General features: G+C 42.1%; 1 protein-coding gene across 2 annotated transcripts in view; it reads left to right on the plus strand.

Annotated features, from left to right (window-relative positions):
- Window positions 1-12,465: 12,465 nt before the first annotated feature.
- LOC139228246 (copine-8-like) overlaps window positions 12,466-17,232 on the plus strand; it is a 781,549-nt gene continuing 776,782 nt past the window's right edge. Inside the window, exon 1 of one of the 2 annotated variants that reach the window (XM_070859423.1) lies at window positions 12,466-12,578. In XM_070859423.1, the coding sequence (XP_070715524.1) occupies window positions 12,466-12,578 (113 nt within the window). The remainder of the gene's footprint in view (window positions 12,579-17,232) is intronic. The other variant, XM_070859422.1, reaches the window with a different exon arrangement.

Here is a 17,232-nt window from a genome sequence, read left to right on the forward strand (position 1 = left end):
GAGAAGAAAATTAACCTTGTGGAAGTATATTAAATTATAAATAGTAAAAATAGATAAAGTAAATCCAGAATATTGCTTCCAAGTAAGTCAGGAAACCAGAAGATTTCAATTAATAATATTTTTGAAACAAAGATACAAAAATAATTTATTTCCACCACGTGGAAGGACAAGGGCAGCAGATGAATGAGAACACCATCATCTCCAAGTCACACATAATTTCGACTTGGATATATACTGCTGTTCTTTTATCATCGCTGTGTCAAAATCCTGGATCTCTCTACCTAACAGCATAGTGGGGGCACTTCCACCAGAGGGGCAGTAACAGTTCAAATTGAAGCACATGACCACCTTCTCAGGGCAACAAAGGATGGGGAAAAATGCCAGCTATGCTAGTGATGCCCACATATAAAGAATTATTATTTTTTTAAACCTTAAAGGATGATCAATATTTGGAACAATCTGCCAGGCAGAGTAGTTGAGCAAAAACCATTCAAGACTTTGCAAATAAAAATGAATATGTTAAGATGGTAGGATTAAGGTTGTGCAGGGATCAGCTTCTGTAGGACAAACCATTAACTTTTCCAGCTGCCTATTCCTGTGGTCCATATAGAATTTGCAGTCAGCGGCGAAGCGATCTCTGTGGTGCCGATTTCACTTCTCCCAATGTTAGTTTGAATCTGGCGCCAAATCAAGCAAATGTCCAGTATCCAGCAACAGTGATATCATCAAGCAGACTAAGCAGCCAATCACGTTGAAGAATTCTCTCAGACAGCAAAACCAGGAAGTAAAATGCACTGATTCTAATTTACTTTTAATACATTTTACAGAGAGCTAAGTAAAGATTGGAACATACACATAGGATTAAGATAAAAGCTGAAATATCAAACGTAATAATTATTATAATAAAAACAATTAATTCTTATATTAATGAAAAAAATTGACAATCAACAAATATAAAATTAATTTTTCAGGGCCAGAATGATTGTTCAGCAGTCAATGCCGTTAAAAACCCAGTTACATATCTTTCAACAAGGCTTAACATTTTGGAGAGTTCTAACAGCGATATTCTAGTGTAATAAGGGAAGTTTTCTCAGGAACTACATTTCAGTATGATTTCAATTTATTTCCGGCTCCGGCGAGTTCCACAGTGCAACTTGTGGAGAAGCATGGAATACTGATAGCAACTTCTGGATTTAGCAGTTATCTGCAAATGCACTGACCCCAGAAGTTGCTGTCACTTTAAGAGGAATAATGATGGCAAAAGCTGATAGTTTCACCATCATTACCACCGCAAATTCCAGGCCATAATAGATTCTATTACACAGTTTGAAGAAGAACACAGAGTACTCACAGTGTCTTGGCCAATATACCTCCTTCAACCAACACCACCAAAAATAGATTAAATGGTAATTCCTTCAATTGCTGCTGGTGGGATCTTTTTATGCATAACTTGCCCACTATCTTTACTGACGTAACAGCAGTTGCTTCACTTAAAAGTAATTCATTCTAATGTGCAGCACTTTGGGATGTTTCTGGAAAACATTATAAGGCACTATTGAAATACAAATCCTTTTTTTGTACTAAGTAAATAATCCACAGCCACATTTCACCAAGGTGCAGTGATAAATATTTAATCACTTGAGCATATAATAATTATTAATTGTCATCTGTTCTTGTTTACATTGAATTAACAATTATGGTACAAATATTTGACAGCTAGCTATTTTAATTTGCAATTCACAGAAATCCTGATCCAGGCAGAATCTTCCTGTGAGCATGAACATTCCTGGAAAATTCATTTTTAAATGTATTAGAAGGACCTACCATTTATTTGTATTAATTAGATATTCTTTTTGTGGGGTTGGGGTGGGGGGAGGAGTGGGACAAGCTGATGTGCTTTAGCAGAGAGCCAGCACAGGCTTGACGGGCCTTCTGTGCTGTAACTATTCTATGATTGTAGGATTTCTGTAATATCTGCTAGTTTGGGGACACTTGAAGGATGAATATATGAATGCATTACACAATAAGGAGTTTCTCAAATCCGAGGAACAACAGAAATTGCTCCCCACCAGAATAAAGGTAAACTGTAATGGACTGCTAGATGTCCCTCCAAATGTCTTGAACAGCAGTTCCACCTCACTCTTAATCTGTCATATAGTTCCCAGTCTTTTTCTATCTGTTATTCCTCTTCCAACTCAGTGATTTCAAGACTTACACTGTCTCCATTTGTACCTTCAAGAACTGTCTGAGTTGAATCAATCTTGGGTTTTCATGCAAAGCCTCCTAGTTTGAAATATTATGATGCTCTTTCAGATTAGGATTGGTAGCTTCAGGTTGACAGATCATGGTCGGAGGTGTTCAATTCTTAGCCCAATGAAAGGCTTTCTTTAATTGAGCTCCCCAACAACATAAACAGGTAGGAAGGTAACACGTTTATAGTAACCTGCTTTGCTCGACCAGTGAATGGCTTTAGTCAATTCAAAATCCCACAGCTGGTTATTCACTGCTGGGGTACATCATTTGCCCAGTTCGCTCAGTTTTTTAAAATGGTTTTAATCACATTGTTATATACAAATGTCTCTAGTTATCATTGTACACAGTAGGTGCAAGCTGGTATATTGCCTTTACATTAGCAGTAACTTATTGTAAGCGTTTAGAATTTTATAACTCACAAGAACATTTAAAAATATCATTCATGAACTCCCTTCAAATCCAAAAGGTACGTTGTGAAACTCAAATTCAATGGAAACGAATCCAATCCAGATGATTCATGTCAGAAGTGCTGGGGTTGAAATCGAATCACTGGAGTTTTGTCACAACTTGATAGATGGGGCCTCCAGAGCGCAAAGTTCTCCATATAATTTCAACTCCAGAGTCCAAAGTTTGTGTGAGGAAATCAAATCATTTCACCTTCTTCTTTTTCAGTGATTTATGCGCTCGAGTGGCTTCGGCATTCCTCGGCAGAAAGTTGTAAGAGAAAATAGCAAAGATGCAGTAAGCCACCAGGCCGGTGTATCCGCCCAGTAGCAGGCAAAGAGGCTGGGCGATCACAAACACACAGGCTACGTTCACAGAGGCTCGATTATCCAGCACCAGCTCATTCTTCTGGCAGCTGGTGGCAACTTTGTAAAAGTAAATCAAAGCCACCACCGCATAGAGCGCCTGGTCGAGCATTGTGCTTGCTTGTTTCTTGGTGAAATATGTAACCGAGCGCAGTTCTCCTCCCTTGTCATCGACCTCGACCTCTTTTTATCCTGACAGGTAAATATTAACCCAACCGTGTCTTGTATTTTATTGTTCTTGGACTTTGTTGGTTTACAAGCTGTATTTTACTGACGGGAGTAATGTCAGATTCTTATGCAATTCTCTACATCTTCAGTTTATGTTCTCTTGTTTACAATCTTGCACATTTCTCCCTTTCCCTTTTGTCAATCTCCTACCTCCTCCTTTGTACCTTCCTTGTTTTTTTTTTCCTTCTTCATTTTAACCTGTTGGTTTCCATTTGTCTCCTGCGTTGTTGCTTTAGTCTCATGTTCTCATTCCAGAATCCGTTTTTATCTTGTCTCTATTTTAATCGCGCCCTTTGTACTTTCCTGTGCTCTGTCCTTTATTTTCTAGTTCTGAGTCACCGATGTGACTTTTAACTAATACTGTATCTTATTATTCCTTTAAGGAAATGCTCTCTGGTTTATAGCTTTAATAACATATACAGATATATTCTGCAGAAACGTTTTGTTCGTGTTCTGTGTCTTTGGTGTTAAGTCCAGTTCGTAATCTTTTTGGTATGTAAAATTCGACAGAATAGCAATATGATTGAAATAATGAGACTATGGGGAGGTGGATTTAATGACAACAATATTTGAATGACGATTTGGGTAGTGGGTGCCTTTTGTGATATTGGAGTGATCAATCAGAGACACAAATCCGCCAGACTTTGTGCAGAAAATCGCAACTTCTTCAAGCTGCCTCAATGTCGCCCATTTGCTCATCAACCTGCCATCAATCTACAATGTCTGCGGCCAAATAGTCATTTTGGGCCAACTCAATCGGTGTTAATCTCGAAATGCACGTGTATGCGACCATTATGAACAGATAGAAATTGGGCAGTCATTGCATTAGATAATAAATTGATATATGAGTTGGATACACCACCCATCGCTTTCCCACCCATCTTTGTATCGTCAGCAAACTTGGCTACATTACACTTGGTCCCTTAATCCAAGTCATTAATATAGATTGTAAATAGTTGAGGCCCCAGCACTGATCCTTGTGGCACTGCACTAGTTACTGTTTGCCAACCAGAAAATGACCCATTTATCCTGACTCTCTGTTTTCTGATAGTTAGACAATCCTCTATCCATGCTAATATATTACCCCCAACCCCATGAACTTTTATCTTGTGCAGTAACCTTTTATGTGGCACCTTATCAAATGCCTTCTGGAATTCCAAATACACCATATCCACTGGTTCCCCCTTATCCACCCTGCTCGATTCATCCTCAAAAAACTCCAGCAAATTTGTCAAATACGATTTCCCTTTCATAAAACCATGCTGACTCTGGTTGATTGAATTATGCTTTTCCAAATGTCCTGCTACTGCTTCCTTAATAATGGACTCCAGCATTTTCCTAATGACAGATGTTAGGCTAACCAGTCTATAGTTTCCTGCTTTCTGTCTGCCTCCTTTTTTAAATAGGGGCATTACATTTGTGGTTTTCCAATCCACTGGGAACTCCCCAGAATCCAGGGAATATTAGTAGATTACAACCAATGCATTTATTATTTCTGCAGTCACTTCTTTTAAGACCCTAGGATGCAAGCCATCGGGTCCAGGGAACTTGTCTGCCTTTAGTCCCATTATTTTACCAAGTACTACTTCTTTAGTGATAGTGATTGTATTACATTCCTCCCTCCCTATAGCCCCTTGATTATTCACTATTGGGATGTTTTTAGTGTCTTCCACCGTGAAGACCGATACAAAATATTTGTTCAATGTCTCTGCCATTTCCCTGTTCCCCATTGTTAATTCCCCAATCTCATCTTCTAGGGAACCAACATTTACTTTAGTCACTCATTTCCTTTTTATGTACCTGTAAAAACTCTTACTAACTGTTTTTATATTTCGTGCTAGTTTACTTTCATAATCATAATCAATCTTCCCTCTCTTTATTTTTTTTTAGTTGTTCTTTGCTGGCTTTTAAAAGTTTCCCAATCCTCTGGTCTCCCACTAGTCTTGGCCATAATGTATGCCCTTGTTTTCAATTTGATAGCCACGGATGGTTATCCCTTCTCCTACAGTCCTTCCTTCTCATTGGGATATATTTTTGTTGAGAATTATGAAATATCTCCTTAAATGTCTGTCACTGCTCATCATCCATCCCATATTTTGTTCTGTTTTCCCAGTCCACTTTAGCCAACTCTGCCTTCACACCTTTGTAGTCTCTTTTATTTAAGCTTAGGACAATGTTTTGAAGTCCAACTTTCTCACCCTCCAACTGAATTTGAAATTCAATCATGTTATGATAACTCATTCCTAGAGGATCCTTTACTAGGAGATTGTTTATTAATCCTGTCTCATTACACAGCACCAGATCTAAGATAGCCTGCTCCCTGGTTGGTTCTGCAGCGTACTATTCAAGGAAACTATCTTGGATACACTCTATGAACTCTTCCTCAAGGCTTCCCTGGCCAATTTGCTTTATCCAATCAATATGAAGGTTAAAATCGCCCATGATTATTGCCGTTCTTTTTTTTTTTACAAGCCTCCATTATTTCTTGATTTATACTCCGTCTAACAGTGTAGTTACTGTTAGGAGGCCTATATACTATGCCCACCAGTAATTTTTTCCCCTTATCCCCAAATTGATTCAACATCTTAATCATTTCTCACTAACGCACTGATCTCATCCTCTATTAACAGAACTACGCCACCTTTTCCTTTCTGTCTGTCCTTCCGAATTGTCAAATACCCCTGAATATTTAGTTCCCAGCCTTGGTCACCTTGCAACCACGTCTCTGTAATGGCTATCCGATCATAGCCATTTGTATCAATTTGTGCCATCAACCCTTCTATTTTGTTACAAATGCTGCGGCATTCAGATAAAGAGCTTTAAAACATTTTTTTTACCATTTTTTCCTGCTTTGACCTCACTTGCTGATTCTGATTATACATTCTGTCCCTTCCTGTCACGCTCGGGTTTTCATTTCCTCCAGTATTACCCTGCTCTATTGTCTTCTCCTTATTCTTTGACTTTTAAAATTTTAGCTCACCTGAACCCTCCACCCACCCACCCCCCCTCACTAATTAGTTTAAAGCCCTCTCTACAGCCCTAGTTATTCGATTCGCCAGGACCCTAGTCCCAACATGGTCTAAGTGGAGCCTGTCCCAACGGAACAGCTCCCTCTTACCCCAGTACTGGTGTCAGTGTCCCAAGAACCAAAACCCATTTCTCCCACACCAGTCTTTGAGCCACGTGTTTAACTCTCTGATCATATTTACCCTATGTAAATTTGCTCGTGGCTCAGGTAGTAATCCAGACATTATTACCTTTGTGGTTTTGCTTTTTAATTTGGTCCCTAGCTGCTCATATTCCCTCAGCAGAACCTCTTTCTTTGTCCTATCTATGTCATTGGTACCTACGTGGACCACGACAACTGGATCTTCCCTCTTCCCCCTCCAAATTCCTCTCCAGCCCGGAGGAAATGCCCTTAACCCTGGCACGGGTATGTTATGTATGTAAACATTGTAACTGTGTAAGACTTGCCACCAGAGGATGCAATTGTTGGAGGCCGAAGGGTCACCTGCACACCTCGTGCAAGGGAGTATAAAAGGTTGTCTGCCATGCTGCTTAGGCACTCTGGAGTTGCATTAAAGAGACTAAGGTCACATCAGTTTTAGCTCACAGTACTCAGTCTTGTGGAGTTCTTCCATACTTAACAGAGTAGGCAAAACAGCCTCTGGGACTCATGCTCTAGGCTGCAGAGAACCTTATCTACCCCCCTAACTATACTGTCCCCTACCATTATAAAATTTATTTTTGCTCCCCCCACTTGTACCATGGTGCTGTGGCGTCCAGATACCTCTCCCCCTCCCTGATGTGTCATAGTGTCTGCAGCTCAGACTCGAGCTCATCAACACAGAGCCGAAGTTCCTCTAGCTGCAGACACTTGCTGTAGATGTGGTCGCTGTGGACCTCAATGGGGTCAACCAGCTCCCACATGCTGCAGCAGTGACACATAGTCTGCTTTGCCATTGGAAAATATGAAATGCATCTGGTTATGCTGAAGGCAGTTATGCTATATAAAATAAACATCTGTAATCTGGGAGAGAGGACTCACTCGGCTACAATTTATAGCAACATTCTGGTAACAAGTGAGCCCAAATGAGTGTAGATTTAAATATTTTAATATTTAAATATCTGTTTACTGAACAGAATTGAATGCATAAGGTATTCTGGACCTTATGCCTCCTTTTCCCAATGTTGAGTTGCTTTTCATAGTAGTGAGGTGTAACTCTTATTAAAATGAGATATTGGGTGCTTTATTAAGGTAAGGTTGCTGAAAGTGGTTATTTTGACATTGACCAATAGAGGGCACTCCAGCAGTACGCTGGAGCTCCGTGGACTATCAGTTCCAATATCACAAGTTCTACAACAGGTGAAGATTACTTGAGTTCTTTAAAAAAAACAGTTCTACGAAATCATAAATCTAAACAGCTATTGGAAAAAGGACGCTTGCTGTGGTTATTCTTGGGAAAAATACAATGGCCCCGAGAATTCCAAGTTTTATTGAATCGTATATTTCCCAGCAAAGGTTGCCAGACATAAATAGAAACCACTATAATAATTAAAGTAGCTGGATAATTTATATAAATGTCACGTTGCTAATGGAATGTTGTATTTCCCGCTGTAAAAACACTCTGCCCACCAGCTATTTATAATTCAGTTGAGATTATATACAAGGCTCACACTAATATCCTGCAAGGATGATTTGCTGACGCAGTTCTCATCACGTTTACGAGTTTCTTATTCTTGCGACTGTCATGAGAAGGAAAGAAAAGCTTTATATCTTGTCCCACAGACCATTCAAATCTCGATTCAGGATCAGAAACTAAACTGGATACGTGCTTCCCTTGACCACGACCTGTCTATACCATTGGCGCGGGGATTCCATCATAACTGTTAAATAACCTTAAAGATCTACGGGGGGTGGTCCATTATTTATTTGCAAGCTCTGGAACTCCATCCCTAAACCTCCACCTCTCTGTCCTCCTTTAAGACGCTCCTTAAAACTTACCTCTTTGACCAAGCTTTTGGTCATCTACCGTAATTTCTTCTTCTGTGGCACATGTATTTTTTTTTGTCTTGTAATACTCCTGTATTAGCGCCTTGGGATGTTTTACTGCGCTAAAGGCGCTATATAAATACAAGTTGTTGTTGCAAAGTATGTTTTTATTTTCGCAAGGAACCATTGTAGTTTGTTCAGCATGTCTTGTTTTTTTTTAGGATGTCATTTGCAATGCTTCTCACTTTTAGGGCAGTCGATGCCCAACATTCACTTCCCTATTTCGATTCTTGAAAGAAGAATGATCTTATTTATCCTAGACTCTTTTTAATTCTGGGATTTGCTGAATGACTCCTGGCGTTAGTTCAACCAACCTGTGCGACTATATCCAGTTTATTGCTAAATTACTTCTAAACTCACCGTTGCGCTCAATTGAGATTCAATTCGTGTCTGTGACTAGTATTAATGAGGCATGTCCGTCGTTGCTGGCGGGTTATTCTGAAAGTTGTGTTTCGTTATTATGCTAGCGAAGTTGCTTCGATGTGGGAACTATTTAAAATTCAGAATCTCATCGTGTTATTTTAGCCGCTGTATAACTGAAGCCACAAACTCGTCATTCCACCCCCCCGTGGATTGTAACATTTGATCTGAAAACAATAGTTCATTACAAAAATAAGTTCTGAAGTAATGGCTCAAATAGGATATTAGCATTTTAGAGCAATATGTGGACTTAACTGTGGACAACTCCTAAATTAGAAATGATCAGTCATATTATCCAGGAGATAGACAAGCTGCTAGTTCCTGGTATGATCGGGTGAAAGAAAGAACTTGCATTTATATAGCGCCTTTCACGACCGCACGACCTCCTGTGCGCGTCACAGCCAATGAAGTAATTTTTGCAGTATGGGCACTCTTATATCGGAAACCCAACAGCAAGATCCCACAATCAACAATGCGATAATGACAAGATGATCTGTTTCACTCAGGTTGGCGAGGGATAGATATTGGCCAAGACACTGGGGGAACTCCTGATACATATTGGCCAGGACACTGGGAGAACTCCCCTGATACCTACTGGCCAGGACACTGGGAAAACTCCCCTGATATATACAGGCCAGGACACTGGGAGAACTCCCCTGATACCTACTGGCCAGGACACTGGGAGAATTCCCCTGATACATACTGTCCAGGACACTGGGAGAATTCCCCTGATATATACAGGCCAGGACACTGGGAGAACTCCCCTGATACCTACTGGCCAGGACACTGGGAGAATTCCCCTGATACATACTGTCCAGGACACTGGGAGAATTCCCCTGATATATACTGTCCAGGACACTGGGAGAATTCCCCTGATATATACTGTCCAGGACACTGGGAGAATTCCCCTGATATATACTGTCCAGGACACTGGGAGAATTCCCCTGATATATACTGTCCAGGACACTGGGAGAATTCCCCTGATATATACAGGCCAGGACACTGGGAGAACTCCCCTGATACCTACTGGCCAGGACACTGGGAGAACTCCCCTGATATATACTGTCCAGGACACTGGGAGAATTCCCCTGATATATACTGTCCAGGACACTGGGAGAATTCCCCTGATATATACTGTCCAGGACACTGGGAGAATTCCCCTGATATATACTGTCCAGGACACTGGGAGAATTCCCCTGATATATACTGTCCAGGACACTGGGAGAATTCCCCTGATACATACTGTCCAGGACACTGGGAGAATTCCCCTGATATATACTGTCCAGGACACTGGGAGAATTCCCCTGATATATACAGGCCAGGACACTGGGAGAACTCCCCTGATACCTACTGGCCAGGACACTGGGAGAATTCCCCTGATACCTACTGGCCAGGACACTGGGAGAACTCCCCTGATACCTACTGGCCAGGACACTGGGAGAATTCCCCTGATACCTACTGGCCAGGACACTGGGAGAATTCCCCTGATACCTACTGGCCAGGACACTGGGAGAATTCCCCTGATACATACTGACCAGGACACTGGGAAAACTCCCCTGATATATACTGGCCAGGACACTGGGAGAATTTCCCTGATCCATATTGGCCAGGACACTAGGAGAACTCCCTTGATACATATATTCCAGGACACTGGGATAAGTCCACTGATCTTCAAAATAGTGCCATGGAATATGTTACTTCCACTTGAAAGGACACATGGGGGCACTCCCTCAGTACTGTAGTGAAGCATTCGCCTCGATTTTGTGCTCAAGTCTCTGGAGTGGGACTTGAACTCATAAACGTTTGACTTAAGAGGCGAGAGTCACATACAAGTTTAACTAATTGCAATATGGCATTCAACAAGGTTTAAGGAAGATGCATATGGAATGTTGCAGGAGACAAGGTCTAATTTAATAATACTTAATTGTCTCATTTTAAAAAGCCGTTTTATGGAACAACAAGATCCAAATGTTGATGTGGAAATGCCATTTCTAATGTAAACTTCACGATCTGCTTCACTATAATATGCAAGCAAGTCGAAATAGAACGAAGTTTGTTTACCAACTGCAGACATTGATGTTAATTCTTGGCGATTACTTTGCTTCAAAAGCCAACATCAAAAGCCCCGAACCCGAAAAAGCAGCTGAGATAAACAAGTTGAACATGTCGCTTCACATTGCTCTCGGCGAGGTTAACAGCAGTTTTATACAAATTGCTGCAGTGACTGCGTTTAAACATATTGTACCGCGTGGCTTTAGTCCTGTTTTATTTCATTGCAGTTGATTCTAATACATTCTGAATAAAGAGTGGCAAGAAAGATGCCTTCTAATGTCCAATAGTTGCTGTGAGATCGCTGGATGAATACTTGCTTAGCAACTTTTGCCCTTTAGGGGGCGCAGAAGATTCACTCGTCAAATCTTGTATTTCTGTTTTCGGGGCTGCAATTATTATGCAATTTAAAAAGTTAATGATGCCACAAGACAAAATAAATTAAAATGGCGAAACAGCTGATCAATAACTGTACTATAGCGAGGGATCAGCGGATTCTATTTGAAAAAAATTGCATTTTTACAAACAATGCACGCGATCTTCTTGTAATGAAGTTAAAATCGGTAATGTGCAACCTTAATTTGCACCAGTCTTTTAATAATTCGTGCAAGTTTGGTATGAGAGCTCGTTAAGCTGCAAAATAGTCTGGTTATTTCGCAAACTTCTCTGTTTAATAATCCCACTCTATGGACTTGAGCAGATAAATCTCGGCTGACACTCCAGTGCAACGCTGAGGGAGTGTGCACTGTCGGAGGTGCCGTCTTTCGGATGAGCCATTAAACCAAGACCTGTCTGTTCACTTAGGTGGATGTAAAAGATCCCATGGCATTATTTCGAAGAAGAGAGGGGAAATTAGCCCCAGTGTCCTAGCCAATATTTATCCCTCAATCAACTAACGAAGCAGATTATCTGGTCATCACATTGCTGTTTGTGGGAGCTTGCTGTGCGCACATTGGTTGCCGCATTTCCCACATTACAATAGTGACTACACTCCAAAAAGTACTTCATTGGCTGTAAAGCCTTTGAGATGTCTGGTGGTTGTGAAAGGGAATAAACATTTTTGACCAATGTTTGTGTACTTATGATTAATGATATGGGGAAATACTGCTTGTGCTGTCAGAATTGTATTTCAGGATCACAAGACTTTTTAGTATTGATGCACATGATTAATAAAGCGTCATCTTATTTGGATGAAGGGATTTTCACTTTATTTACATACGATTCATTATTAATAAGCCAGATATACAATGCGCATATTCATGATTGAGGCATTGTATTACAGTGTGACTTATTAATATTGAAAGGGAATAACGTTTGTGGTATCACATTGATAATGCCCCAGCAGTCGGTTTCTCGTACTTTCCTGAACGCTGACAGGGATAAGGTTATCTTTAGAACGGAGGGCGGAGCATATCATTTCAGTCCGTAAACTGTAATTAGGGAAATGTTTGAGCTGTGCAATTAGACAAGGGAAAGGCTTGCGCTGAATAATTCGCGTGCAGCAGTGTTCAGTACCAAAGGCAAAGTCGAGTGCAAGTAGCCCTAACTCTGATTCCTGAATTTCCCAGGAGGGCAGGCTGCCTTTAATTGCCGATCCTTGGGCTTTGTTGTGGTGTGACGTTGGCGCTGGGAGAACCAGCCTGGAATTACTGGATGCCGATGGAAGACGCTATGGACAAATTCGATGATATGGCTTCTGTGAGCGAATTCGACCCGATCCAAGGCAGCATCCCGGCTACGAAAGTGGAGATCACCGTGTCCTGCAGGTATGTGCACTGCTGGGAAAGGCGGGCAGAAAGAGCGGCTGGCGGCTCGCTGTCTTCACTTTGTGCAAAGAATGCTGCAGGTGGCCAAGTTTAATTTTATTTTAAAGAATGAAGATGGGACCATTCTAAATGTTTATCTCCAAATACGCTTGTGAAATGCAATTTAACATGTGCAGAATCAAAAAATACATAGGCATGATTGCAGAATGTATCTGTTAATATCAGTGTCTTGCATTAGGGTGGCTGTTACTACAATCATTGCAAGAGGAATCTTTGATGTCTAATGAAGTGTAACGGCGCTTGGAAACTCATTAACTTGTTTTACAGCTCGTAGCGTTAAGATCACGAATATTGCAATATGAATGTGTGCAGGTGCAACATCAGGGTGTACATAGCCATTCCTGCAGCATCACCTGCTGAAGGAAGCGCCCGGCTATGTGACTAACTTTAGTACATTTTGAATCTGATGCACAAACACCTTCCCATCCCCTGAACTTTAAACGTTCGCTCTCCCGATGAAATAACCCCCTCGGAGTGAAACCGACAGAGATTGTATAAATGAACACAGGACAAGTGGGAAGTGCCATCTCTCAATCAATGAGGCAAGCTGGAGTCTGTTGGTCGTTTCAGGATAGTTTCAACGCCAACAACAGTCAAAAGACCTTATTATGGCTTTTTGGGGAAAGGCTAAGTTTCCGTCCAAGTTCCCTTTTTTTTAAAGCACGTTAAATGTTCCCAACTAATCTAACCAGTCGGCCACAAATTGGTATTGTTTAATGATTTTTAAAAATCCTCGGTTCTTGCCTATATACAATCATCCTTCTTTAGATTGCTGTGTATTTAAATAATAACATATTAATTTAAACAGTAAGTTGGTATTTTCTACCTATGCTTGTTTGAGTTTAACTCCTTCCCTTACAACCACCATACCCGTATTCCCAAACGCTGGAGATGTGAAGAGTTTGATCACTGGCTTTTCCTAATCCAATCTCCGGGCACTTTCGCGCTCCCTCGAGTCACATCCGCTGTCCCTTTCTTATTGGCCACCTGATGAGTCAATCGGGAGACCGAGCAAACTGGAGCTCGGGGGATTGCTTTGATTGCAACATTCTTGGAATCTATTCTCTTCGATTAACGTTTGACCGAGCATTGGTGCAAGACAATTGAAAGAAAATGATGAAATTGGTGCTATACTTTCTGATCCGTGCCACAGAACGTAGTTAGATGTGTCTCTTTGATCTTGTTTCCATATTGGCAAACTAGCTTTTAAGATTTGGGAGTTCGCACCATATGATTCTTGTTCAAAATCTGTATAGTTGAGGAACAATAAAGCGCGCGTTGATCAATTATGAATAAGACCCAGCCCGCACTGTGAATGAGGCTTTTGTGATAATGTCTAACCATATGTGTCTCAAGCGCGCTTTTTATATGTGCCCGGTTGGATTAATTCTAAGATTATGTTTCCTCCTCAAATATTTAGAAAGACTACACGAGCGTTCTGCCATTCATTCAAGCAGCACACAGCTTGTGGAATAGCTGAGGCATTAAACTGACAGTGGTTTCCCCCCTCCGTATTTCAGTATACTGTTCACTGTGCAAAGTATGCTGAATGTTCTCTCCACTGTAGGTGTCTTGTACAGTTTTTTCCATTCTGGGAATATGGGTGTTGCTGGCAAAGCTGGCATTTATTGCCCATCTTTAGTGAGAAGATGGTAGTGAGCCTTTTTGAACCACTGCAGTCCGTGTGGTGAAAGTGCTCTCACAATGATGTTAGGATTTTGACCCAGCAATGATGAAGACATGGCGATATATGTCCAAGTGAGGATGGTGTGTGACTTGGAGGAATGCTTGGAGTTGATGGTATTCCCATGCGCCTGCTGCCTTTATCAATAGCGGGATGCTGCCAAAGAAGCTTTGGTGAGTTGCTCCAGCGCATCCTGTAGATAATACGCACTGCAGCCACAGTACAGGGTCTTAAGAGAAGTAGCGGCAGGGATTGGTTGTAATTTACCAAAATTCCCTGGATTCTGGGGAGGTCCCAGCAGATTGGAAAACTGCAAATGTAACGCCCCTATTTAAAAAAGGAGGCAGACAAAAAGCAGGAAACTATAGACCAGTTAGCCTAACATCTGTGGTTGGGAAAATGTTGGATTCCATTCTTAAAGAAGCAGTAGCAGGACATTTGGAAGAGCAAAATTCGGTCAGGCAGAGTCGGCATGAACTTATGAAGGGGAAGTCATGTTTGACAAGTTTGCTGGAATTCTTTTGAAGATGTAACGAACAGGGTGGATAAAGGGGAACCAGTGGATGTGGTGTATTTGGACTTCCAGAAGGCATTTGACAAGGTGCCACATAAAAGGGTACTGCACAAGATAAAAGATCACGGGGTTGGGGGTAATATTTTAGCATGGATAGAGGATTGGCTAATTAACAGAAAACAGAGAGTCGGGATAAATGATTCATTCTCTGGTGGGCAACCAGTAACTAGTGGGGTGCCGTAGGGATCAGTGCTGGGACCCCAACTATTTACAATCTATATTAATGACTTGGAAGAAGGGACTGAGTGTAACATAGTCAAGTTTGCTGATGATATAAAGATGGGAGGAAAAGCAATGTGTGAGGAGGACACAAAAAATCTGCAAAAGGACATAGACAGGCTAAGAGAGTGGGCAAAAATTTGGCAGATGGAGTATAATGTTGGAAAGTGTGAGGTCATAAGAACATAAAAACATAAGAATTAGGAACAGGAGTCGGCCATCTAGCCCCTTGAGCCTGCTCCGCCATTCAACAAGATCATGGCTGATCTGGCCGTGGACTCAGCTCCACTCTCCCCATAACCCTTAATTCCCTTATTGGTTAAAAATCTATCTATCTGTGATTTGAATATATTCAATGAGCTAGCCTCAACTGCTTCCTTGGGCAGAGAATTCCACAGATTCACAACCCTCTGGGAGAAGAAATTCCTTCTCAACTCGGTTTTAAGTTGGCTCCCCCATATTTTGGGGCTGTGCCCCCTAGTTCTAGTCTCCCCGACCAGTGGAAACAACCTCTCTGCCTCTATCTTGTCTATCCCTTTCATTATTTTAAATGTTTCTATAAGACCACCCCTCATCCTTCTGAACTCCAACGAGTAAAGACCCAGTCTACTCAATCTATCATCATAAGGTAACCCCCTCATCTCTGATATCAGCCTAGTGAATCGTTTCTGTACCCCCTCCAAAGCTAGTATATCCTTCCTTAAGTAAGGAGACCAAAACTGCACACAGTACTCCAGATGCGGCCTCACCAATACCCTGTACAGTTGCAGCAGGACTTCCCTGCTTTTGTACTCCATCCCTCTCGCAATGAAGGCCAACATTCCATTCGCCTTCCTGATTACCTGCTGCAGCTGCAAACTAACTTTTTGGAATTCATGCACAAGGACCTTTCAGTTCCGCGCGGAGGGGTTTCCTGTACGGGCTGCTCCTGCACACCCTCAACTTTGCCATCCTCGCCGGCCGTCCGGACACGCCATGGCGTACCATCTTGCCGTCCGGAGGAGGCGGGGGTCCCCGATGGAGGGCACTCTACGCAGGGGTCCTCCCACTATTCATCGGGGACTTGGCCTGGAGGGTGGTGCACGGAGCAGTGCCGTGCAACAAATTTTTAAGCCGGTTCGCGGACTCCCAGGCCGCCTGCAATTTCTGCGGTCTGGAGGAGTCCGTGTTCCATGTTTTTATTGAATGCACAAGGTTGCAGCCCCTGTTCCACTATTTGAAGGGGCTGCTCCTGAAATTCTGGCTGCACTTCAGTCCCACTCTCCTGATCTTTGGGCACCCTGTGCGGAGGGGAGCGGGTAGGTCCGAAGGCCTCCTCGTAGGACTGCTCCTGGGCACGGCCAAGGGTGCCATCAGCCGGTCCAGGCAGCGGGCGGTCGAGGGGGTCGTTCAACCTGACTGCCTGCCTCTCTTCCGCTCTTACATCCGGTCCAGGGTGTCCTTGGAGATGGAGCACGCAGTGTCCACCGGTACGCTCGCGGCCTTCCGCGAGAGGTGGGCACCGGAGGGACTGGAGTGCATCATCACGCCCGGCAACCAAATTTTAATTTGATTTTACGTTTTAAAGTTTAATTTGTTTTCATTGCCGGTGTTTTTAGTATCCCCCTCCCCTTTTAAAGGGGGCACTGGAAAAATTGTGATTTTAGTGCAAAAAAAAAACCAAAAATAAAAGGGGCCTTGAAAATGTCTGCTGTGTCACCCAGGTCGGGTGGCATGGTTTTAATGTTTTATGTTTTTGCAGGTTAACTCAAAAGAGTTTCATGCACAAGGACCCCCAGGTCCCTCTGCACCGCAGCATGTTGTAATTTCTCCCCATTCAAATAATATTCCCTTTTACTGTTTTTTTTTCCAAGGTGGATGACCTCACATTTTCCGACATTGTATTCCATCTGCCAAACCTTAGCCCATTCGCTTAACCTATCTAAATCTCTTTGCAGCCTCTCTGTGTCCTCTACGCAACCTGCTTTCCCACTAATCTTTGTGTCATCTGCAAATTTTGTTACACTACACTCTGTCCCCTCTTCCAGGTCATCTATGTATATTGTAAATAGTTGTGGTCCCAGCACCGATCCGTGGGGCACACTACTAACCACCGATTTCCAACCCGAAAAGGACCC

Source organism: Pristiophorus japonicus, chromosome 17, assembly GCF_044704955.1.
Source record: "Pristiophorus japonicus isolate sPriJap1 chromosome 17, sPriJap1.hap1, whole genome shotgun sequence".
NCBI classification, from domain to species: Eukaryota; Metazoa; Chordata; class Chondrichthyes; family Pristiophoridae; genus Pristiophorus; species Pristiophorus japonicus.